At 41.5% G+C, this 25015-nt stretch overlaps 1 protein-coding gene across 2 annotated transcripts in view; it reads right to left on the bottom strand.

The window, feature by feature from the left end:
• Window positions 1–25015, bottom strand: part of LOC127805864 (DExH-box ATP-dependent RNA helicase DExH5, mitochondrial-like) — a 93196-nt gene that overhangs the window by 1304 nt on the left and 66877 nt on the right. For both annotated transcript variants that reach the window (XM_052342676.1, XM_052342677.1), the window contains 5 exons: window positions 4004–4207; window positions 3802–3871; window positions 3542–3690; window positions 337–642; window positions 50–109 (listed from right to left, as the gene is read on the bottom strand). In XM_052342676.1, the coding sequence (XP_052198636.1) occupies window positions 50–109; window positions 337–642; window positions 3542–3690; window positions 3802–3871; window positions 4004–4207 (789 nt within the window). The remainder of the gene's footprint in view (window positions 1–49; window positions 110–336; window positions 643–3541; window positions 3691–3801; window positions 3872–4003; window positions 4208–25015) is intronic.

Raw genomic sequence — 25015 nt, 5'->3', positions numbered from 1 at the left:
GGCTCCAATTCATTCTAAGAATAACAGTGTTCCAAAAAGAGGAACTTACAGAATACAGAAGAACCTGACCATCCTCCATTGTTTTCAAAGAGAATGACTTCTCGTTATGCTGTTAATGCGTTTAAGTTAGTATTCACAAAACTACATAAAGGAACAAAGTAGTGCATAGAAGTCTAGATTTGTTTCATAAACAGTAACAAAAAGAGAGATCTAACATTCCATCAATTGAGAACTACAAATATTGCAGTGCGTAGAATCAACTATGATGAAAGAGATCCATCCTAGGCCTAAGAATTTTTATATAGATGTTAAAATAACTAGGGTGGCATGGCTTACCACAACAGAACATATTCCAGGATACAGGCCATAGCAAATAACTGCACGTAGGAGATTCTCATCATAACTCCATGAATTGCAGGTGCTCATGTTGCTGTCGACAAGGCCAGTATCCTTAAGCAAGGAGTACAACTCCCTCCGCAGAGCATCAATAGCTTTCATTGATTGTGCAGAAAGAAAATTTTTCCAGCAGTATTCATATCCAGATAGGTCTCTTTCAGCATCTGTCCAGCCCTCATATGCCCGCACAAGAGCAAGGTGATCACTGTAATCACGTGAAAATTGTGCTTTTGCTGCTTCTGCTAGCTGCAAAAAGGAAGACCCATATTTTTAGATACAAATTTACCAAAAAATATACGAACAAGTGATATTTTAAATTGAAGGAAGTCCCTGGCATGGGACTGGGAGAGGCTTGTTTTTGTGTGTAGCCGTACCCTTGCTTTGCATAGAGGCTGTTTCCACAGCTCAAACCCGTGACTTTTCAGTCACAAAAGAACAATCTTGCCATTGCTACCAAGGCTTCCCCTTTAAGAAGTGACAATTTATATAATTATATATGTTGTTAACCTCAAGGAGATAATTAATGATTTTTTGATTATAACAAAAATGGTTATTTTGTTAAACATTATTTCAGTTCCCTTTTCAAACCTCAATGTGTGTCTCCTGAAATATTTGTTTAAGTCTTTTGACATATTGAAACTTTTTCTCACCTTAGTATCTCTCCAATCTCCAAAACAAAAACGTGCATTTTTTAAAAATCTCACAAAGTTTGGTTGACCTATGTCTGGTCTGCCAACGTATCACAGAACGCAATATAAAGCTTTCAATCCAATTTAGTCTATCAATGCCATAAATATAGTCAACCAAAGATGGGCAGTGTGTTCCCACTTTTTGGGTCATCAGTTTAGTCAACCAATGTCATAAAATTAGTTGATTGAAGTTTTCCACTAATCTAAACAAAAAGTGGAAAATCTGTTAGCCAACCAATGGCTTCCAGTATATGACAAGGCACTTTCCCAAACAAATTTAGTCAAACAAAGTCTTAGTTTGGTCAAGCAAAATCCGTTAAAGTCTCTCATAAATAGTGTTTGCAGAAGATGTTTTCTAAATGATTTTGGTCCTCAAAACCAATCAAAATACACCCACATTTTTCTATTCTATCTATTTTTGTCTAAGAACTTATTTCTCTCTTAATTGTTTGTATGATTTATCATAGTCAAACAAATTTCCTTATTTGGTTTAGGAGACAAACTTGTGTTTTCCTCTGTCTCACTGAACTTTCCGCTGAAATATGGTTTGACAGACCACCACAGTACTGTTATTTCCTTTTTTCTTTCTAACATTAATTGTCTTTGATCTGTTTAACATCCTCCTGTTGGCTTATTACATAACAAATTATCTGAACTCCTGCAAGCTATTTTTCTCTGCAAAGCTTAAGAGTTTTCAGGTTGACAAAGTCATCAGCAGATTTGGATTTTGAACTCTCTCAAATCCTCAATGTCTCCAACGGCTAGAAGCAACTAAGGTCTTTAAAGAGGTCAAATACAACAAGCATTTACTTGCTTATTCAGTTCTCTAGTTGTGCATTCAAAGCTGAAGGTGTTCAAGCATTCAGGCATTCATTTGAGCTGTATCATTGCTGTTTCTGTAAAGGGCTGTAAGCCATTTATTGTATTTGACTCACTTGTGTGTGAGGAGATGAGATTAAGATGGTTAGGATATGTGAAAAACAAAAAAGACCAACAAACACACTTGTGAGCCAGGTGTCTAGTCTCTCGGGTGAGACTTGAATTATCAGAGAATTAGAAGGATTGAGAGAGAGAGAAGGGGGTTTTGGAGGGAGAGTTTGAAAGAAATAGAGAGAATTGAGAGGGAAAAGAAATAGGAGGGAAAGAATTCTTGTTATTACTTCACATGAATTCCCATCCTCAAACAACTTAGCCTTATATAGGCTCTTCCCTGCGATTACAGCATTACCAAGGGGCACAATTGAATATCAACAACTAATTCGGCTGGCTACTGCCAATACATTCAAAAAGGCCCTCGGGTCATGACACCAAGTTGATAGGATGGAAAAAAAATTATAGAAAAACAAATGGAGGAAGCCTAGAGAAAACTTGGTGGAAAATCCTTAAACAAGATAACGGATATAATGGCCTTACAGAAGATATAACCATAGATATAGATGGTTGAAAGCTAGAACATATATAATTGAACCCACTGAATGGAATTAAGGCTTGGGATTGGTTTTGTTGTTTGCTTTGATAATGAACTCAATATAATTTTGTTACAATGAGTGGAGAGTAAGAATGCAAGAGTGGAGGATGTTATAATAAAATTGGAGGACCAAATCATACAAAGAAAATATCATTTTCGATATTTGGGATCAGTGATTCAAAAAGATGGAGAAATTCATGAGGATGTCACGTATAGAATTAAGGCAAGTTGACTAAAATAGAGAAATGCATCGGGGGTGTTATGTAATGGTAAAATTCCATTAAAACTGAAAGGAAAATTCTATAAGACCACTATAGCTATAAGACTAGTTTTGTTATATGACTTAGAATGTTGGGCAGTCAAATGCCAGCATGAGCAAAAGACGAGCATAGTGAAGATGAGGATGCTAAGATAGATGTGCGACCATACAAGAAAAGATAAATTAAAAATGAGATTATTCGTAATAAGGTAGGAGTAGTGCCAATTGAGGAGAAGATAAGAGAGACTAGACTAAGATGGTTTGGTCATGTGAGAAGAAGACCAAGAGACGCTCCGGTGAAGAGAGTTGATGAAATGGAACAATTAGTAAAAAAAAAAGAGGTAGAGGCAAACCCAAGAAGACTTTTGGAGAGACATTAAAGTTTGATATGAAGTGTATGGGCCTAAATGAAGATATGACAAAAGATAAAAATACATGGAAGTCTAGAATTCATGTAGCCGACCCCACATAGTGGGATAAAGACCGGATATGTTGTTGTTGTTGTTGAGTGGGAAGTTTGACATAGAAGAAAAGGCTATAGAAGAAAACACCCATAAAGCTCCCCAGATATTAAGCAAAGCAATGTAATAGCAGCAGATACACACAATTAACATAAGAGTTCACATGTACAATTCCATATATTGAATTTTTGAGCATATGCTATGAATGACAAAGCATATGACCAGGACCACCATCTAAACCATATACAAGATAGGAAGCCCAACTCACATCCTTCTTATCCAATGGTGTTAGGAATGGATCCCGGACACTAAGACCAGCAACAATTGTCAATATTGGATCCAGGCAGTTGAATATTGCACCAGCTATTAGCATCTTTCCAAGTTTGGGCTCCATTGGTAACATTGTCAAGTAGCGTCCTGTTGAAGGCTCATACCACATTAGGTCAAATAACAATAACAGCTTAAACTTCATACAATCTTTTTTATCAATTGGCTGAAGAAATATTTAATACACACACACACACATACCTAAAACAGTCAAATTTTCATTCTCGTCTAGAGCTGCAATGATTTTTAAATATTCAATAGCATTTTGAACCTACAATAAATAATATTGAAGAGTTAATAAGGAAACATTAGCAGGAGGAAAAAAAGTGATGAGTATGAACACTCCAAAAAATACAAAGGCCTAGTTTGTGGAAATTATAAATTGATGATTCATTAAGCTTACCGCAAGTAATTCTGGGGACTGCAATGCCCTAGATAGGAATTCCGAAATACTTCCCAGTTTCAAACTTTTGATTTGCAGGCAAAGGGACTGTAAAGGTGTTCTTAAAATTTCTGGCAACTGATAATCTGCAAAAGCATCGTATACACATCTGGGATAAAGGTGGTAACACTCTCCTGGTTGAACACGACCAGCTCTTCCTCTTCTCTGGTTATTCATATATAGAAAAAAAAGGAAAAAAGAATTGTTAGTGTACATGTAATATAAAGAATTAGCTAAAAAATGCCATGGCAGATAACTGAAATATAGCCACAACCAAACATCTAATAGTGGGAAACATTGTATACCTTCTATATCAAGCAAATGACATAATTAACCACTCTAACAAGTACAAAGTGTCCATAATTCTGATTCTACTTAAACATAATTAAAAATGCTGATCATTCCAATTAGATGTCTACCAAAACGACACCTTTTGACAGGGGAAAACATCTGATGGACATGGTTTTCTTCTTCTCTTTGTTTTGTAGTCTTCATTATCATTTCGTTTGATATAAATCACATATATCAAACAAGTGGAAAGTATAACTTCAAGCTCAAAGGACCAGACACCACTTGGTAGTATAGGACTATGAAGAGCATGGAACTCCTCTGCAAGAGTCGTCAGAGGATCATTATAATATGCAACTTACCCTTATTTTGCAAAGAGGCTATTTCCACAACTGGAACTCATAACCTTTTAGTCACAAAGTATAAACTATAAGGCATACCCTCAGTATAGGACTATGCATCCAAATATCCAAAACCAATTTCCAAGGAACAGGAGAAAAAGAACTTAACAAAGTTCTTCTCTAAAGTTCTAACAATGGCAAGCAGAAAATCAAAAGACAAATATTGGGCTATTTCAGTTATAACTAATAGTAAATACCAGGCACCAAAAACAACTATTGATGGAGATGACAAAAAGGTCCAGCCATGCTGATTCATTACCAACTAGTCCATATTTGTAGAACACCTAGCTTGGGATATGATATGACCCTAGGGTTTGGCTAGGGTTTATGAAGGGAATTTGGAAGATATGGAGGGAGATTAGACTGAAAGAGAGGAAGAAATAACAGTAGTTGGAGAAGATTTAGAGAGAGAGAGAGAGAGAATGGAGGGAGATTGAGAGAGGGAAAATGAAATTCAATTTTTTCATTCGCTGACTTCCTCTAACTACTCAAGCCTATTTATAGGTTTACCATTGAAGATGCTAACAACAACAACAATAGAAAATGCAACTAATAAGGAAAATACATGACATGTATTACTAATATATTCTTAGGGTTCCTTGGAGTCGTGACAATCCCCACCGCTTCAAATAATTCTTGTCCCCAAGAATTGGCAGCTGTTGACCTCATTCCTCGGCCGATTCCAGCCTTAACAATGTGGTTTCCTCTTCGCCTTTTCTTGTACTTATCTCGTATTCTCATTTTCTTTTGCCTTTCCATGTCTTTTTCTCCAAAAACAGCAGTATTAGGATTTGTTGCAACACCTATTTCAGCCATCCACCCATTCCTTGTTGCTCTCAAAATTAATTCTAGTTGATCGGTCACACCTTCAACCCTATCCTCTCCAACAGTAGAGAGTAATTTGAACTGCTTTGCAGGCCAAAACCTGATTTGATGCTGCCACTCTCCCACGGAAATATAAACAAGCAAAGCAGCAAGAGCCTCATTTCTCTCCACAAAAAATTCCTCCACCATCTCCCCAGCATCTGCTCCTTCCTCATCTTTAGTAGAGGTCTCCTTCATTGGGGTATCTCTTACTTCCTGCACATATAAACTGTGATTCCCACCTACCACCTTGCTGGATTTTTTTGTTACAATTGGCTGGTCTGACTCCAAGTTTTCCTTAGATTTGTGTTCGACCTGATTTGTAGCCATAGAGGCTCCTTCAATCTGTTGGCTGCTCTCAGTAGATCTGTTAGGCTGTAGTTCATTCTTTCTAAATATGGCTTCCAAGGCGTGTTCTTGATCCCTTGCTTTCTCAACCACTTGTTTCACAGTTGCAGGCATCATCATCTTAACCAATGATCTCAATTCACCCTTCAGACCTCTAATAAAATTGGAGACAAAGTATCTCTCCGTTAAGGCAGGTTGCAAGGTCAACATCAAAGACTTTAATTCTTCAAACCTGTCCTGATACTCCATCACCGATCCAACCTGTTTAAGTTTGTGAAATTCGTCAATCGCTTCAGTCATTAACTTCTCTCCAAACTGGTCACCTTGATCCTCCACAAACTCAGTCCGATTAACCTCCATTTCAGTTGAAATACTGACCTGATACATCCTAGCAAGCCGAACCAGCATTTCATCCATTCGATCCAGTGTTTGCTTGAAGTTAGCGCAACTTTTCTCCCATGATTGCACATCATTTTCCCCAATTTTCTCAGTTCCTCTTGAGTTGAATCCAACAAATCTCCCCATAGAAAAATGCTGAGACTGCATCATAGACTTGCTATTATCATGAAGCTGTTCTTTTTGGTACAAGTTCATGGCATAACCAGCATTGTCACCTTTGAATCCTCGTAAAGCCAGAAAATCTTCATCCTGGATGCTGAACTCTTGGTTTTGTTGAACAATGGTACTAACTCCGAGGGCTTGTTTACAAAATGAACCCAATTGTCCTTGAGAACCCTCTAGCAGAACTAGGATGGCTGGTTAGCTGGACATGGTTCTGAGATAATGGCCCACCAGCAGTTGGATAGGAGTTTCCTAGCATAGCAATCACCTGCGGAGAACCTTGTTGAAGTCCACCACTGATTAGTCTGTTAGGGCTTTGAACACTTAAATTTCCAGAGCCACTGTTGGCAACTAAATTTAGGCGAGAAGCAAGACCAGGCATAGATAATCCTCCACCAGAACTCATGCTTCTCTTGATGCTTTCCCCACCTACCATATTTCCCATTGAATTGGTTATTTGAGGACTAGCATTTTCCAGAATTGGTGACACTCCAAGTCCTAGAACCGCACTACGGTTACTCATTGCTACAACAGTTGGCAGAATGCTAGGAATAGAACCATCAACTCCATTATTGTTGCTACTAAATCCCGGGCTTCCGACAACACCAATTCCACCTCTATTTGTCATGCTTGAGTGACCATGTGAGCTTCCAAGTACACCAGAAACCTCCGCCTTAGCTACTTTTAAGGCTGATAGTTCCTCTTTTTAGAATGATCAACAACCTCGGAAATCCATCTTCCATCAATCGTTCTGTATAATCTTCTTGAATCTTTGATTTTGGAACAATCTCCAATAATCACCACTGAGACCAATCTTCGAGTCTGATTCTTCTTTGTTGAATTGCTTGAATTTGCCGGAATTGCAAGAATAACTGCCCTATCAATATCGTCTCCTGTTACGATGCAGTAGCCGAGAATCGGCTACTACTAATACGCCTACTTCAGCAGTCCGCTTGCACCTCCACAATACGAGCCTGACCGTTATGAACTCGTCGGAATCACAGTCCGATCTGTTTGACCAAATCGTTTTCCAATTTAGAATCGACCGGTCTACTCGTTTGCAACGTTCCTCAATTCACACGACCAAGTCGTCCTCCAACTCTCGGAGTCAGAATCGCTCGGCCACCATGCATGGAGATACAAAAATGTCGAACAAGACTAGCAGGAATGAGTCCCAGAACAATGCCAATCTTTGTAAATACTTACTATATATCGTTGAAATTCACTGCTCAACTCCTAAACCTACTGCAAAGGATTGTCGCGCCTTCACTACTCACCGGATCTAAGTAATTCATGGTCGCCACCCAATCACCGTCCACTATCTCGCTTCTAAAGCAACTTCCGCTGCGTAACTCCTCTTCCTATCAAGTCTGAGTTTGTCACTAAAATCAATTGCATATGGCCGCGCATGCAGATCCGATCCTCCCGTTCTGTATCAAATTCGTTGCGGATTCCAGCTCGCTTGGATTCTTATGGTAATTGCTTCTAATCTCCCCAAGCCTGCGTCCACTTACCCAATCACCGACCACTGGCTTTGAAATCACTGGCTCCGTTGCAATCTTCTTGGAGTCTCTGTCGGAACTCCCCTGTCCCGCTTCACCTTTAAGAGCGAAACAAGAATTGCTTGAGCTTGGCCGTTACCACCTGATGCTGCTCTGTTTGCTGTGCCTTCAAAATTCAAGTCGGATCGAAATACGGAATCGGCTTCGCCTACAATTCACTGAAATTTCGCCAGGCTTAGTTGCACTAAATCGCCTTGGTTACTGCTAAAAACTTTCAGATCACCGCCGAGAATCATTGGCTTTGATACCAAATGATATGACCCTAGGGTTTGTCTAGAGTTTATGAAGGGAATTTGGAAGATATGGAGGGAGATTAGATTGAAAGAGAGGAAGAAATAGCAAGAGTTGGAGAAGATTTAGAGAGAGAGAGAGAGAGAATGGAGGGAGATTGAGAGAGGGAAAATGAAATTCAATTCTTTCATTCGCGGACTTCCTCTAACTACTCAAGCCTATTTATAGGCTTAGCATTGAAGATGTTAACAACAACAACAATAGAAAATGCAACTAATAAGGAAAATACATGACATGTATTACTAATATATTCTTAGGGTTCCTTGGGGTCGTGAGAGGATAACTTTAAAATAGGGTACACAGATTGAGCCAGCAATTTACAGCTCCTTATGCAGTTCCAGAACAATAGTATACTTCAACTAAATTACCCAGATTGATTCTGCGGGTTGCATTTTCTTCATATAGTTCCTGAATGAAATCTGTCAGTGTGCCAAAATTCTAATACAAGGTTACAAATATGTGATTGATTCAACAACACTTTTTACCCAACACTTAAGTGCAGGTTCTACCAAAAATGCTGCCATGGAACAAAGAAAAATTGGCACTCCTAAAAGCAATGATGGTGTTGTTCTGTTGTAAGGTTCAAACTGTAACCTGACCTGAACCTGATCTCAGAGTGCAAGGCATATACATGAACCAAAACCAACAGCTATTTCTTTTTCTGCTTGCTTCACCACCGCAGCAAACTTATTCCTTCTCCTTAGCTAGCGGCAACAATTACCTTGTTCACTGCTGCCCGTCTGATTTCTTTTCCACCTTGCTATGTATATATGTTATAATTATACAAGTGTCAAGAAGAAGGAAAAAATCCAATCGTATTTCATTCTAATGGTATTCAGAAACATATATACACGCCTATCACTCGTATAGGCAGTTTCCTAAGTCTAATTAGGAAGTTTCCTAATTAGATAGTTTCCTAAACTAGCTTAGGAAATATGTACAGAAAAGGAAATAAACTACAGCTGCTAATACAATCAAATCAGAGACGATACAAACACTATACGATACAAACAATATTAGGAAATCTGCTCGTCTTCTAACATAGTAACACTCCCCCTCAAGATGGTGAGTGTATATCATACATTCCCATCTTGTTCAATATCTTGCGACACACATGACCCGGTAAACCATTAGTCAAGACATTTGCCAGCTGCTCTCCTTTAGGAACAAAGGATAGCAGATCAAGGCACTCTCTAGTTTTTCTTTGATGAAGTGCCTATCTACCTCAACATACTTGATCCTATTATGTTAAATTAGATTATGGGAAATGCTGATGGCTGACTTGTTGTCACAATAGAGCGTCATAGGAGCTGACCATCTGATTTTTAAATATTCTAGAATAATTTTCAGCCACAGTAATTCACATATACTTAGGGCCATAGATCTGAATTTGGCTTCAACACTAGATTTAGCCACCACATTTTTTTTTTTAACTTCTCCAAGTGACAAGATTTCCACCTAGGAATGTGCAATAACCTGAAGTATACCTCCTATCAACAAGAGACCTTGCATAATCAGCATCAATGTATGCTTCCAAAGACAATTCTCCTCCTTTTCTAAACATAATACCCTTACTGGGAGTCCCCTTAAGGTAATGAAGAATTTAGTGCATAGCCTTTAGATGGCTTTCCTTAGGGCTATACATAAATTGGCTGGCCACGTTTACTGCATAAGCAATGTCTGACCGTGTATGGGATAAATGAATAAGTCTTCCTACTAGCCTTTGATAGGATTCTTTATCAACTGCACCATTTTCAGAATCAATACCAATTCTGTGATTTTGTTCAATGGGTGTATCAAGAGCCCTGCTACCAAGCATACTAGTGTCAATCAAAAGATTCAGCACATATTTGTGTTGAGAAATGAATTTTCCTTCCTTAGACCGAGCTACTTCTATGCCCATAAAATATTTTAATTTTGCCAACTCCTTTATTTCAAATTTTTTAATCAAACACCCCTTTAAGAGCTCCATTCCTTCTTTGTCATCACCAGTGACAATGATATCATCAATAGACTAACAATGCAGTAATTCTCCTTGTGACTAAATGATGTACAAATAAAATGTGGTCACCTTGACTTTGCTTGTATCCCAAACCAAGAATAACCCTTGCAAACCTCCAAAACTAAGCTCTTGGTGACTGTTTCAGTCCATAGAGAGCCTTTTTTAACTAGCATACTACATTCTCCTCTTTAGTTTGCAAACCAAATCTAGGAGTAATGTCCATATAAATCTCTTCTTCTAAGTCCCCATGTAGAAAAGTATTTTTTACATCAAATTGGTGTAGTGGCCAATCAAAATTAGTTGCTAAGGACAGTAACACCTTGACAGTGTTCATCTTTGCTACAACAACAAAAGTTTCAAGGTAATCAACTCCATATGTTTGGGTACACCCCTTAGCAACCAGCATAGCTTTATATTTTTCTAGGGACCCATCAGATTTGTATTTCACTGTGAACACCTATTTACACCCTATAGATTGCTTCCTTTTTGGCAACTTAACCAATTCCCAGGTTTGGTTCTTCTCAAGGGCTGCCATCTCAACTCTCATGGCAACCTTCCAATTTTTATTACTTAATGCTTTAGAGAAGGTCTTTGGGATAGGAATAGAATTTAGGTTGGTTAGGAAGGCTTTATGAGTAGGAGACAAGTGTGAGTAAGTTAGGAACAAATGCACATGATGTATAATATAGGTTTGGGTTCCCTTTCTGAGGGCAATGGGGATATCAAGGTCATTAAGATCAGGTTCGAGTTGTTGATGGGTATTGGGATCATGTTCTGATGTAGTTGGATCAAGGAAAGGCATAGGCTAAATGGAGGATGAAATAGGTTCAGAATTAGGATTGTAGGGTTTTGAACCTAGTTTAGATAATTCAGCATGCATAGGTTGAGGAGCCAAGACCTTTTTTCTTGAATATACCTTTAGTGGACTAGAAGAAGGTTGGAGATTTTCCCTGTGTATCAAGTTTAGAGAATCCTATGGGATATCCTTTGGATGAGGCAAAGAGTGATTAGAGGAAGAAGAAGGAAGAGTAGGAAGAAGCAATTCCCTATTTCTTTCTTCCAAGAATTCAATCTCCCCCAGAGGATAGGAATTACTGAAATAGGAACTATCCTCCATAAAACTCACATTAGTTGAGACAAAGAACCTTTTGGATGGAGGATGGAAACATTTATACCCTTTTTGAGTGAAGGAGTACCCAACAAAAATACATTTAAGAGTTCTAGGATCTAATTTACCTTTATTAGGTGAGTGATTATGAATAAAACTCAGACAACCAAACACTCTAGGACAAAAGCCATTAGAAGGCATGAATTTTGGGAAAACTTTAGAAAGAAGCTGAATTAGACTACTGGAGTCAAGACTTCTAGAGGGTAACCGATTAATGAGGTAGGTTGCTGTCAAGGCAACTTCTCCCCAATAATGCTTAGGAACATTATTGTGGAACAACAAAGCCCTTGTAACAGCTAGCAAATGACTATTTTTTTTCTCAACCACCCCATTTTGCTAAGGGGTATAGACACAAGAAGACTCATGAATTATACCCTTCTTTTGGAAGAAATTGGATAACAAATCTTTGGCATTATCTGTTCGGACCTTTTTTATTTCAACCCCAAACTGATTTGTAATCATAGTGTAGAAGTTTGGAAAGATGGTGCACACTTCTGATTTAACTTTTAATAGATATAACCAAACCACTCACGTGCAATCATCTACAAACAACACAAACCACCGAGCACCTGAGAGATTAGTAACCGAAGAAGGACCCCATATATCGCTATGAATTAGAGCAAAAGGAAGCGAACTTCTATTATTATTGAGAGGGAATGGAACCCTTCTATGTTTAGCAAATTGACAAACATCACATTGGAAATCCCTAGCATCTAATCCCTTGAACAAAGAGGGAAACATAAATTGAAGAACTTTAAAAGATGGATGTCTAGGCGAAAGTGATGAAGCCAAAGCAAATCCTTATTAGATTTTACTAAAAATGATACAAGGGAAATCTGACTTTTAGCAATCTGTCCACCAAGGTCTTCAAGATGATAGAGTCCATCCTTTACCTTAGCACGCCCAATCATCTGTCATGTGCCTAACATGTGCTTACTAGATAAAGAGAGGCGAAAAGGTAATAGTAGTCGTAGCACATGGTAGTTAGCGGTTGTATAGAATTTTGGCGAGAACTATTCAAATTGTCCACTTGATTTGTCCACTTAGTTGGTGAGATCAGTATAAATACAAATTGATCTCACTTGAAGAAGGCATGAATGAATTAAATCTTGAATTTTCCTTTAAATTCTCTCTCTCTCTCTCTCTTCGATCAAGTCTCTTCTATACAATTCTCCAGAATTCCTTGCAAAATTCTTGAGACATACTTGTTAGAAATTCTCTCGCTCTCTCTCTCTCTCTTCGATCAAGTCTTTTCTATACAATTCTCCAGAATTCCTTGCAAAATTCTTGAGAATTCTTGAGACATACTTGTCAGATCCGTTGGACCTAACAATTTGGTATCAGAGCGATCCAGGCCAAGCAAAGTTACGGGAAAGATCCGGTGATGGTAGACGGCACGAGGATGAATATGGATGTGCAACCACACCAATTTGAGTCCACGTTATCATACTTGCAGGCGAGGGTAGATCAGCTAGAATTGGGATCAAATTGTAATTACAAGGCGATCATCTCCATTGATCGCAAATTAGATGGTGCATTCAATTAGATCCGAGAAGAAGTAGGAGTGCAGATTAGTGAGCAACTACAAGGTTTCATGGTCATGTTTGCGCGACAACAATCGGTAAGCCTTTCCCCAGATTTTCCTCCTAGGGAAAGAGCAAATCCGATCCTTCCTGGCAATGGGATGAGTCAGAGGAGACCGGGAACCTCTGAGATTGGGGAGGAGCCGGGGGAAATGGGGGAGAATGTGGTTGGTCGAAGGCAGGGGTGAACGGAGGCCTTGGCCACCCAAGGATACCAATGTCAAAATTGGATATCCCATGTTTGATGGATGTACACCTCGGTGGTGGATTAGAAGATGTGAGAGGGCCTTTGACTTTGAGTGGTTTAGAATCCTTGAGCACCAAAAGGTGACCATGGCTGCGACCTACCTTAATGATGATGGGATGATTGGTACCAAGGATGGATGGGCTAAGACAAGGGGGGAATGTCCATGGGCAGAATTTGCAGCAGAATTTTGAGAGAGGTTTGGGGAGAGAGGAATGACGGATGTGGTGGAGGAGTTCAACAAGATCAGACAGAATGGAGCGGTGGCAGAGTACCAGAGGAGGTTTGTGGAACTGAAGGCGTTGATGCTCAACCATAACCCCTACCTTACGGAGGCTTATTTTATCTCCAGTTTTATTAGTGGATTAAATGAGGAGTTAAAGCCCATGGTGAAGGTGTTGCAGCCACAGACCCTTAAGCATGCCACTGATAATGCCCAGTTGCATGAGTTGATGGTGGAAGCACTCATGAAGAAGCAACGATTTATGAACAGGGAAGGAACACACAATGTGTTAGCTCCCGTTGGAAAGATTAAGGGAAGGGAGAATTGGATAAGAGAGCAAGGGATGAGGAGCTTACCACTTACGGGCACTAAAACACAAGGGGATAGGTTGATAGAGCAGAGGAGCCAGGCAACTCTTTGTTTCAAATGTGAGGATAGGTATTTTCCCGAGCACCAGTGTAAGAAGCAATTGCTTTTATTGAAAGGAGAGGAGGAAAATGTAGAAGAGGAAGACATGTTGGATGTGCCTAAAGAAGGAGAAGAGGACAATGGGGAGATTTCTCTACATGCCTTGAGAGGGCTGACCAACACAAAATTATCAAGGTGGAAGGGAAGGTAGGAGAAAGTAAGTTGATGATCCTCATTGACAGTGGGAGTACCCATAGTTTTTTGGACGAAGGTACTGCCAAGCAATTGAAGTGCTCACTGATTAGCACACAACTACTTTCAATAACGGTGGCTAATGGAAGTAAGGTGATGAGCAAGTCAGCTTGCGCTAACTTCCTTTGGGAGATGCAAGGTGAAGAGTTCGAGGCATATCTGAGGGTGATGAACAAGTCATCTTGCGCTAACTTTCTTTGGGAGATGCAAGGTGAAGAGTTCAAGGCATATATGAGGTTATTAAAACTGGGGGGGGGGGGGGGGGGGGGGGGGGTGTGATGTGGTCTTGAGGGTAGACTGGATGAAGCAAGTGAGCCACATCTACTTCGATTTTAACAAGATGGAAGTGACCTTTGAGAAAAAAGGGAAGGGAATGACATTGGTGGGCAGCAAGGACGTTGGAGTGTGCAAGATGATCACGGGGAAGCGTTTACATAAGATGCTCAGGCATAAACTAACTTAGGTGGCCCAACTTTTCTCTATACAGGCATTGGAAGAAGGGGAGGAGGAGGATCAAAAGATAGACAATGAACTCTTGCTGGTAGTCAGCAGCCCATCTCAAGCAAAGTGGGAGGTAAATCAACTCGACCAACTTCATATGTTTTGTTTGAATATGAGGATCTCTTTAGGGAGCCAACAACTTTACCTCCTCCTAGAACCCATGACCATTCCATCAATTTGAAACTCAATTTTGAACCCTTTAATGCACGAGCCTATCAATACCCCCCAGCCCAGAAAACACAGATAGAGCAAATGGTTAAAGAAATGTTACAATAGTCCCTAATTCAACCTAGCCACAATCCTTACGCATCCTCGGTATTGTTGGTAAAGAAGAAAGATGGATCATGGCGTTTCCGTATAGATTACCGCCAGCTAAACAGCATGACCATCAAAGACAAATACCCAATTCCACTCATCGAAGACCTCCTAGAAGAATTAAGGGATGCAACCATTTTTTCTAAGCTTGATCTAAGAGTTGGCTATCACCAGATTCGAATGAGCCCTAAAGACATACCCAAAATTGCTTTTCGAACCCATCAGGGGCATTACGAGTTCTTGGTAATGCCCTTTGGCCTTATCAATGCCCTAGCTTCTTTCTAATCTTTGATGAACCACATTTTTTAACCCCACCTAAGGAACTTCATCCTAGTATTTTTTGACGATATATTGGTGTATAGCCGTACTTTTAACCAACATTTGACACACCTTAAGGCCACCTTTGAGATCCTTAGAGTCAACCAATTGCATATCAAGAGGTCGAAGTGCGCTTTTGCCCAAAGGCAAGTGGAATACCTTGGGTACATTATCTCGGGCTAAGGGGTCAACACAGACCCAAAGAAGGTAGCAGCCATGTAGTCTTAGCTGAGGCCTAACACCCTTAAAGCCTTAAAGGGGTTTCTAGGCTTAACAGGGTACTACAGGAGGTTCGTGAAGAACTACGGGATCATTAGTAGGCCTTTAACTCAATTACTGAAGAAGGAAGGTGATAGAACTCTTCTCAAAAATTGATTGAACTTTCACTCAAAAACAGTAGGAATTCCTCACTGACAGTAGCTTCAACAATGAAAGAAAAACCAAATAGGCCTATTCGAGAGGGCCTCTCTCTCCCACGACTTCTCTAACAGAATTTTCCACACCTCTCTCTCCTTCTCTTCTCCTTTATATACTTACTCCTCCCACTCGTTCCAGCCACATGCTAGAATATTCTCTTCTAACTAACTTGTGACTTTTTTTAGCCTTGGGTCATTTTACTTGGTTGCCCCCCCTCCCCCCCCCCCCTTTTTCCCCTCCTTCTTTCTCCTTTGATACGTTTGTTTAATAGGAGTCCTAACAACACTCCCGCTCATAAGTCGCACCTTGTCCTCAAGGTGAAATTCTGGAAATTGAAGAAGAATCTGATGGTATGGCTCCCAGGTTGCTTCCAATGGGGGCAGCCCCTTCCATTGAATAAAGACATCAAGGTTCCTTAGATTTTCCTTTGTGCCTGGCCTTATTCCCAACAGAAATTCCGGAGACACTTTCATTTCCATCTCGGCTGAAAGCTGATTAGGGATTTCGAGGGTTTCCCTAATTGCTCCTTCCGCCTTGCGCAACTGCGACACATGGAACACGGGATGGATAGCACTAGAAAGGGGTAAGGACAGCTTGTAGGCCACATTCCCAATCCTCTTCTCCACTGGAAAAGGCCCATAGAACCTAGGTGATAACTTCTCATTCAATCTCTTTGCCAATCTCTTTTGTCGATAGGGCCGAATTTTTACATAAACCATATCTCCCACATCAAATTGCACATCTCGCCGCTTCTTATCAGCTAACTCTTTCATCCGAGCTTGAGCCTTCAACAGTTGGGACTTCAATTCATCAAGAATGGAGTCCCGCTCCAACAGCTGCTGTTCGATTGCTGAAACTGTTGTAGTACCCCTCTCAAATCTCAATAATGGGGGAGGTTCACGCCCATATACAATCTGGAACGGAGTTAATTTTGAGGCTGTATGAAATGAAGTATTGTACCAATATTCAGCCCATGGCAACCAGCTGCACCACGCTGTAGGTTTGGACGAGCAGAAACAGCGAAGATAAGTCTCCAACGTGCGGTTTAGGACCTTCGTTTGACCATTGGACTGTGGGTGGTAGGAGCTGCTCCTGTTCAATTTAGTGCCCTGCAATCGAAACAACTCTTCCCAAAAGTGACTAACAAAAATTTTATCCCTATCGGAGACAATTGAGTTTGGAACCCCATGTAACCTGACAACCTCCTTCACAAAAATCCCTGCTATGCTTGCTGCTGTGAAGGGATGTTTTACAGCAAGAAAATGTCCATATTTGCTTAACCGGTCAACCACCACCAATATTGTATCTTTCCCCCCTGACCTTGGCAGCCCTTCAATGAAATCCATAGACACATCCTCTTAGATTTGGCTTGGAACTGGAAGCGGCTGCAGCAACCCACCAGGTGATAATGCTTCGTATTTATTTTGTTGGCACACAGGGCAATGTCGAACATACTGTTGAATATCCCTCTTCATTCCCACCCAAAACACGTTCGAAGAGATCCTTTTAAAGGTCTTGAGAACCCGGAGTGGCCTCCAATCCGACCATCATGCCCCTCCTTCAATATTAACAAAATCAAGGTGGAGCCTTTAGGTAGATACAGCTTCCCTTTGAATAGCAAGTGCCCATCCACTAAGGTAAAACCTAGCTTTCGCGTGGGATCAGCCTTCACCTCCTTAACTATTAGTTGGAGTGGCACATCCTCCTCCACCTCCTTCTTAAGTTGGTCAAGTTGCACCACTCAAGGAACGATGAGAGTCAATAATGAAACGGAAGATTGGAGACGTGAAAGGGCATCTGCTGCCCGGTTCTCCAACCCGGGTCAGTACTGAATCTCACACTCATATCCCATCAACTTCATGACCCATTTTTGGCACTCCGGACTGATCTCCCTTTGTTCCATTAAAAACTTTAAGCTTCGTTGATCTGTCCGAATAACAAATTTCCTCCCAATCAAATAATGTCTCCACTTCCTCACCACAAATACCATGGCCATCAGCTCTCTCTCATACACAGACCTTTGTCGACCTTTGGGATTTAGGGAATGACTGAAAAAAGCTATAGGTCGCTGCTCCTGCATCAAAACAGCCCCCAACCCATGCCCGAATGCATCAGTTTCTACCACAAACTCTTTGAAAAAATCTGGTAAGGCCAACACCGGCAGTTTGGTCATCACTCCTTTAAGAGATTGAAAGGCATGTTCTGCAAATTCATCCCCAAAAAAATTCCCCTTCTGAAGGCGGTCTGTCAATGGCCATGCTAGCTTCCCATAATTCTTCACAAACCTCCTATAATACCCCGCAAGGCCCAAGAATCCCCGAAGCTCCCGTAAGGACTTAGGACTAGGCCAGTCCACGACTGCCTTAATTTTTGAATCATCCGCAGCCACCCCTTCGTGAGAAATGACGTGTCCCAAGTACTCAATCTTCCGCTGCCCAAATTGACACTTCTTTGCATTGGCATACAGTTGATGCACTGCTAACAACCCCAAAACGCACTTCAAATGTTCCTTGTGCTCAGCCATATCCTTGCTATAAACCAAAATGTCATAAAAAAAGACCAAAACAAATTGCCTCAGTTGTTCCTTAAAGATCTCATTCATCAAGGATTGAAATGTAGCGGGGGCATTGGTTAACCCAAACGGTATAACAAAAAATTCATAATGTCCTTCATGTGTGCGAAAAGCGGTCTTAGGAATGTCCTTAGGACTGATTCGTATTTGATGATATCCCGATTTTAAGTCTAACTTGGAAAAAATAGCAGCCCCATTCAATTCATCCAACAATTCTTCAATAATTGGAATGAGAAATCTATCAGGAATTGTTACCTTGTTTAAAGCTCGGTAGTCAACGCAAAATCTCCAGCCACCATCCTTCTTCTTAACCAACAACACCGGGCTGGAAAATGGACTAACACTCGGCCGGATCAGCCCTGCTGCCAACATCTCCTTAACCAGCCTCTCGATCTCATTTTTTTGAAAGTGGGGATACCGATAAGGTTGAACATTCATCGGTGGTACGCCTGATTGCAGTGTAATCACATGGTCTCGCTTTCGATGCGGGGGTAGACCCCCCGGCTCCCCAAACACATGTTTGAACTCCATGAGCAGCTTCTGCAAGCTGTCTGGAATTGCCCCTCTAGCCTTGTTTTCAGCAACAATCAAGCTGCCCAATTCAAGTAACACCCCTTCCCCATTTTCCTTGAATGCCTTCATCATTGATTTCAAGGTTACCAAGGTCTTACTAAGGTTGGGATCCCTATGTAGTGTCACAGTAGCTCCCCCTGCCTTAAATCTCATCACCAATGAGCCCCAATCAACTTGTGTCTCCCCTAAGGAAGCCAACCACTTCATTCCGAGGATCACATCTGAACTCCCTAGCTCCAATGGCAGAAAATCCTCCACTATTTCCATATTCTGTAGCCTTAAGACCACCCCCTTACACACCCCCGCCCCTTGAACAGCCATACCCGACCCCATAATCACCCCATAACCTTTTGTCTGTCCTGGTCAACCCTAAATTCTGCACTAATTCAGCTGCTATAAAGTTATGGGAAGCCCCACTATCAATTAAGACCACCACCTTTTGGCCCCCCACTTCCCCTTTTACTTTCATGGTTTGCGGAGGGGTTAATCCCACAACCGAGTTAAGGGATAGCTCCACCACCTCCCTTAATTTGACCTGGTCTCCCCCTTCCCCTGATTCATCCCTTGTTTCAGTCTCCTGCACATCTTCTTCTTCCTCATCCCTTTCCTCCTCATAAATCACCATTACTTGAGGCTCCCTATTCTTGCATTTATGACCCACCGAATACTTATCGTCACAACGGAAACATAACCCCTTCGACCGTTTGGCCTGCAACTCACTCTCACTCAACTTCTTGAAAGGAGGAGTGCTCCACTTACCTACGGCTGATGGCCGATGTGAGGTGGCAGTGCTGATTGTCGCCCACTTCGGCTGAAGGTCGGTTGTCGGAATGGAAGGGGCTAATACCTGAGTTGGGTTTGATCCCAAGTAACCCCCACGGACCACCTGATTCCTCTCCTCAATCCGTTGGGCCAACTCCATCATTTGCTCCAATCCGTTCGACCGCAATACCCTCATCTCCGCCCGGATGTCCGTCCTCAGGCCATTTATAAAGTGACCCTCAAGGAACACGTCTGGCAGCTCTTCAAGGGACGAAGCCAACGTTTCAAAGTAGAGGCGATAGTCCTTGACGGACCTGGTCTGCCTAAGCGCGAGGAACCTCTCCTCCGCTGTGCCTTCTTGAGTCGATCGGAATCGACTTACCAGTAGCGCCTTGAGCTCCTCCCAACTCCTCACTCGCCGTCGCCTTTGCTCCCATTGAAACCAGGCGAGCACGGCCCCTTCAAAACAGAGCGCGGCCGAGTCTAGTTTCTCTGGGTTGGCCAAACGATTCACAGCGAAGTAACGCTCCGCCCTAAAGATCCACCCATCAGGGTCGTCTCCCTCAAATAGGGGCATCTCCAAACACTGGCCCTTAGTCTCTAGCCTTCCGAAGCCTTCGGTCACATCGCCTTCGTCTCTGGCCCGTTCTCTCACCCCCGGTGTCTCGTCCATGGTAAAAGAAGAACCCATGGGTACATTGTCCTCTCCTCGTTTCCCCTTCCTATCCTTCTCCTGCGACTCTCACTTCTCTATCAATAAGTTGAATTGGTCCAGCATCATCGTCATGTTCTTCTCTATGTTATGCACCTTCTGGAATTCATTCCTCATAGAATCCAACCCGACTTGCAATCCCTCCATTCGTCCTTCTATCTGCTGTTGATAATTCTCCAACCTCCCCTCTAACTCGCCCACTCTCTCAGAAACGAATATCCCCATGAATCAGCGCTCTGATACCAAATGATAGAACTCTTCTCAAAAATTGATTGAACTTTCACTCAAAAACAGTAGGAATTCCTCACTTACAGTAGCTTCAACAATGGATGTAGCAAAAACAATGAAAGAAAAACCAAATAGGCCTATTCGAGAGGGCCTCTCTCTCCCACGACTTCTCTAACAGAATTTTCCACACCTCTCTCTCCTTCTCTTCTCCCTTATATACTTACTCCTCCCACTCGTTCCAGCCACATGCTAGAATATTCTCTTCTAACTAACTTGTGACTTTTTTTAGCCTTGGGTCATTTTACTTGGTTGCCCCCCCCTTGCGGTCCCCCCCACCCCTTTTCCCCTCCTTTCTCCTTTGATACGTTTGTTTAATGGGAATCCTAACAGAAGGTTTCAAGTGGGATGCTTAGGCTGAAGCAGCCCTTGAACAACTCAAGAGGGCTATGAGTGAGGCCCCGGTGTTCGGCCTACCTAACTTTAACAAAACTTACGTGCTGGAAATAGATGCCTGTGAGATTGGAATTGGGGTAGTATTAATGCAGGAAGAAAGGCCCCTAGCATTTCTCAGCCAAGCCTTAGCCCCTAGACATGTGGGGCTGACTATTTACGAGGAAGAGTTTGTAGCTGTGTTGATGGCAGTGGACAAGTGGAGGCACTACTTAGAAGGGGCTCAATTTGTGATCACGACTGACCATCAAAGTTTAAAATTTTTGCTTCAACAGAAGCTACACACTCAATTACAAAAGAAGGGTATGGCAAAGCTAATGGGTCTTGACTATACTATACAATACAAGAAAATGAAAGATAATGTAGTGGCTGATGCCTTGTCTAGAAGTCAGGAGGGAGAAGTAGTAGCCATAATTGCCTTGGTACCAGATTGGTACCAAGAGGTGGCCACCAATTATGATTCTGATGAGCATATCAAAGGGTTACTAGAGCAATTGATCTTAAGCCCCACTAGCAAACCAGGATACATGCTTAAGAATGGGGTGATCCGATATAAAGGAAGAATAGTGATTGGGGATAGACAAGACATCAAGCAAAGGATACTCCAAACCCTCCATGAGTCCCCACTAGGAGGACACTTGAAGATTCAAAACACACACCATAAGGTAAAGCAACTCTTCTTATGGCCTAAATTGAAGGAAGCTGTGATTAAGTTTGTGATGGCATGTGATACTTGCAAGAGATGCAAGCATGATAATGTAGCTACCCCTAGATTTTTACAACCCTTAGCTATTCCAGGCCGAGCATGGGAGAGCTTGTCAATGGGTTTGGTGGAAGGGCTACTTAGATTGGAAGGGAAAGATTGCATACTAGTGGTAGTGGATAGGTTCACAAAGTTTGCTCACTTCTTGAGCCTTTCTCACCCATACACCACGCAGGAAGTTGCTAGAGTATTCCTTGATCAGGTTGTTAAGATACATGGGACTCCAAGAACCATCATCTCTGACTGTGATAAGGTATTCACTAGTCTATTGTGACAGGCTCTACTAAAATCCCTTGGGTCTAAGCTAAGCATGTCATCAGCCTATCACCCCCAAATTGATGGACAAACAAAGAGAGTCAATCAGTATTTGGAGAACTACCTAAGGTGCTTATGTTTCCACCACCCCAAGAGCTGGCACAAGTGGCTATCACTAGCCTAGTGGTGATACAACTCTAGCCACCACACTGCTATTAGGATGTCACCATTCAAAGCTCTGTTTGGGTATAAGGCGCCCCCCCCCACTCCCCCCCCCACTTCTTGCTATTCAAGAGACTATCAATGTGGCAGCTGTAGAAGATCATCTCCAACAAACGTAGGAAATCTTGGGACAGCTAAAGAGGGATTTAACTATGGCTTAGAATAGAATGAAACAACAGGCTGATAAGGGAAGAAGCGAGAGGGAGTTTGCAGTAAGGGATGAGGTCTATTTGAGACTAAGGCCAACCTACATTCAGGTATTGACTACAAAACTAGTGTCCAAGTTAAGTCCCAAGTACTATGGCCCCTTTCCCATTGAGGCTATATTGGGTAAGGTGGCATATTAGTTGCGGCTACCAAAGAATTCCCTTATTCATCCGATGTTTCATGTGTCGCTATTGAAGAGAGGTGTTGGAGGACAACAGGTGAGTGCAAGTCTGTCTCAAAGGTACAAGCAACAATGTGCCTTAGGTAGAACTCGCAGTTGTTCTAGATAAAAGGGTCATTTACAGGCATGGAACCCCCATAACTCAGGTGTTGGTGAAGTGGTCTCATCTTCATAACGACCACAACACATGGGAATATCTCCCTAATTTGCTCACACAGTTCCCTAGGATAGCTAGTCTACTTTGTTTTTCTTGAGGACAAGAAATGTTTCATGGGGTGGGTAAACTGTCATGTGCCTAACATGTGCATACTAAATAAAGAGAGGTGGGAAGGTAGTAGTAGCCGTAGCACATGGTAGTTAGCAATTGTATAGAATTTTGGTAGGAACTATTCAAATTGTCCACTTGGCTGGTGAGATCAATATAAATACAAACTAATCTCACTCGAAAAAGGCATGAATGAATTGAATCTTGAATTTCTCTCTAAATTCACTGGTTCTCTCTCTCTCTCTTCTTCTTCTTCTTCTTCTCTCTCTCTCCAATCAAGTCTCTTCTACACAATTCTGCAGAATTCTTGAGATATACTTGTCAGGTCCGTTGGACCTGACATCATCTTCCTCGAGTCCTTTTCTTGAAATTCACAAAAGGACAGATAGAAGATGACACGACAGTTAGCATCATGGGTTAATTTTTGAATGGAAACAAGATTGGTGAAAAGCTTAGGGACATGAAGAACATCCTTTAGGATTAGGTTGTTGTTTATAAGGATATCTCCTTGTCCAGCTACAGTTGTTAGGGATCCATCGGCCAATACTATTTTCTTTGTGCTAGGAAATGGTTTGTAAGACAAAAATCTGTGTGAGGAAGGGGTCATATGGTCTGTGGCTCCAGAGTCAAGAATCCAAGTGTTTTGTAGGGTTAAATCTGAAACATGTAAGGTAAGAGAAGTGGAAGTAATACCTATGAAGGCTAGGGTAGAAGTACCTACCCCTAGCCCTTTTTCAAGAGTTCCTAGTAGGTTCCTTAGTTTCTCTATTTCCTCCTGGTTTAGCTCCATTGATTCAGCCTGTTTTGGAGCTTTTCCTTTTGTAATCAGCGGATTGTTGGCCACATAGGCCTATCTCTTTGGCTGTCCTCCTTTGGCTAGCTTACCATGAAGCTTCCAAGATTTTTCAATGGTATGCCTACGCTTCTTGCAATAAGTGCACCACAAATTATTCTTATTTATGGTTTTAACTGAATCCGCAGCCTTCCTATCTTCACAAGTTAATCTCTCCTGACTAAGGCCTTTCACGATTAAAAGGGCTGAACTCTCCATATGATTGGTCTCTAGCATCACCCTTCTTTTGCCTTCCTCCGCACGCACAATTGATATTGCCTCATTTAAATAAGGCAAATTAGTCTTGCCAAGAATTTGGACCCTAATTGCATCATACTCCACATTTAGTCCAACTAAGAAATCATAGGTTCTCTCCTTCTCCACAAATCTGTTTTGAATGACAGCATCTTCCTTGCACTTCATTTGGATACACTGATAGTGATCTAATTCTTGCCACAAGGTTTGCAGTAAATTTGCATACTTGGTTATAAACCGAGTCCCTTGCTTAGTGGTTGCTACCTTGGTTCTAATCTCATAAATATGTGCAGTGTCGTTTACCTTTACATATGTGATCTTCACTACTTCTCAGATCTCCTTAACTGTTGTAAGAAACATCACGTGTCACTGATTTCTGGAATCATGGAGTTCCAGAGCCAGGACATTACTAGTGAGTCTTCCTCATCCCATGTAGCATACGTGGGATCACTCTCTTTAGGACTGGTTCCAAGCAAGTGACTCAACTTTCCCTTGCCCTTTAGGAACGTCCTTATCAGTTGGGACCACTTGAGATAGTTTTTTCCATTCAGCTGATAGGCTACTTGGATATTTTGTAATTCTCCACCGATGATCGCACCATTGCTGGAACTGCCCGTAAAAGGGACTTCAGTGGTGCTACCGATTCCATATATTAGAAAATCTGCATATTAGGAAATCTGCTTGTCTTCTAACAACAAACATATGTTTGCTTATACCAAGTGGAGATTCCTAATTCAAGAGACACGAAACCATGGGGAATCACCACCACAAGCATGATAACACGATGTCAATACACGTATTGTGCAATATATATATATTATACTCATGGCTTCCCATTGCAACTTAAACCTTGCTCTTCTTGCATATACCTGACTCTTTTCTTCTATACACTGTTATTTATGACAAGGGGAAAGGGAAGAAAAGAAAAAAAACCTTCCAAGGTGATTCAA

Source organism: Diospyros lotus, chromosome 7, assembly GCF_014633365.1.
Source record: "Diospyros lotus cultivar Yz01 chromosome 7, ASM1463336v1, whole genome shotgun sequence".
In the NCBI taxonomy this organism is placed as follows: domain Eukaryota; kingdom Viridiplantae; phylum Streptophyta; class Magnoliopsida; order Ericales; family Ebenaceae; genus Diospyros; species Diospyros lotus.
The sequence above is the reverse complement of the archived record's forward strand: the minus strand, read 5'-3'. Positions and strand labels throughout refer to the sequence as shown.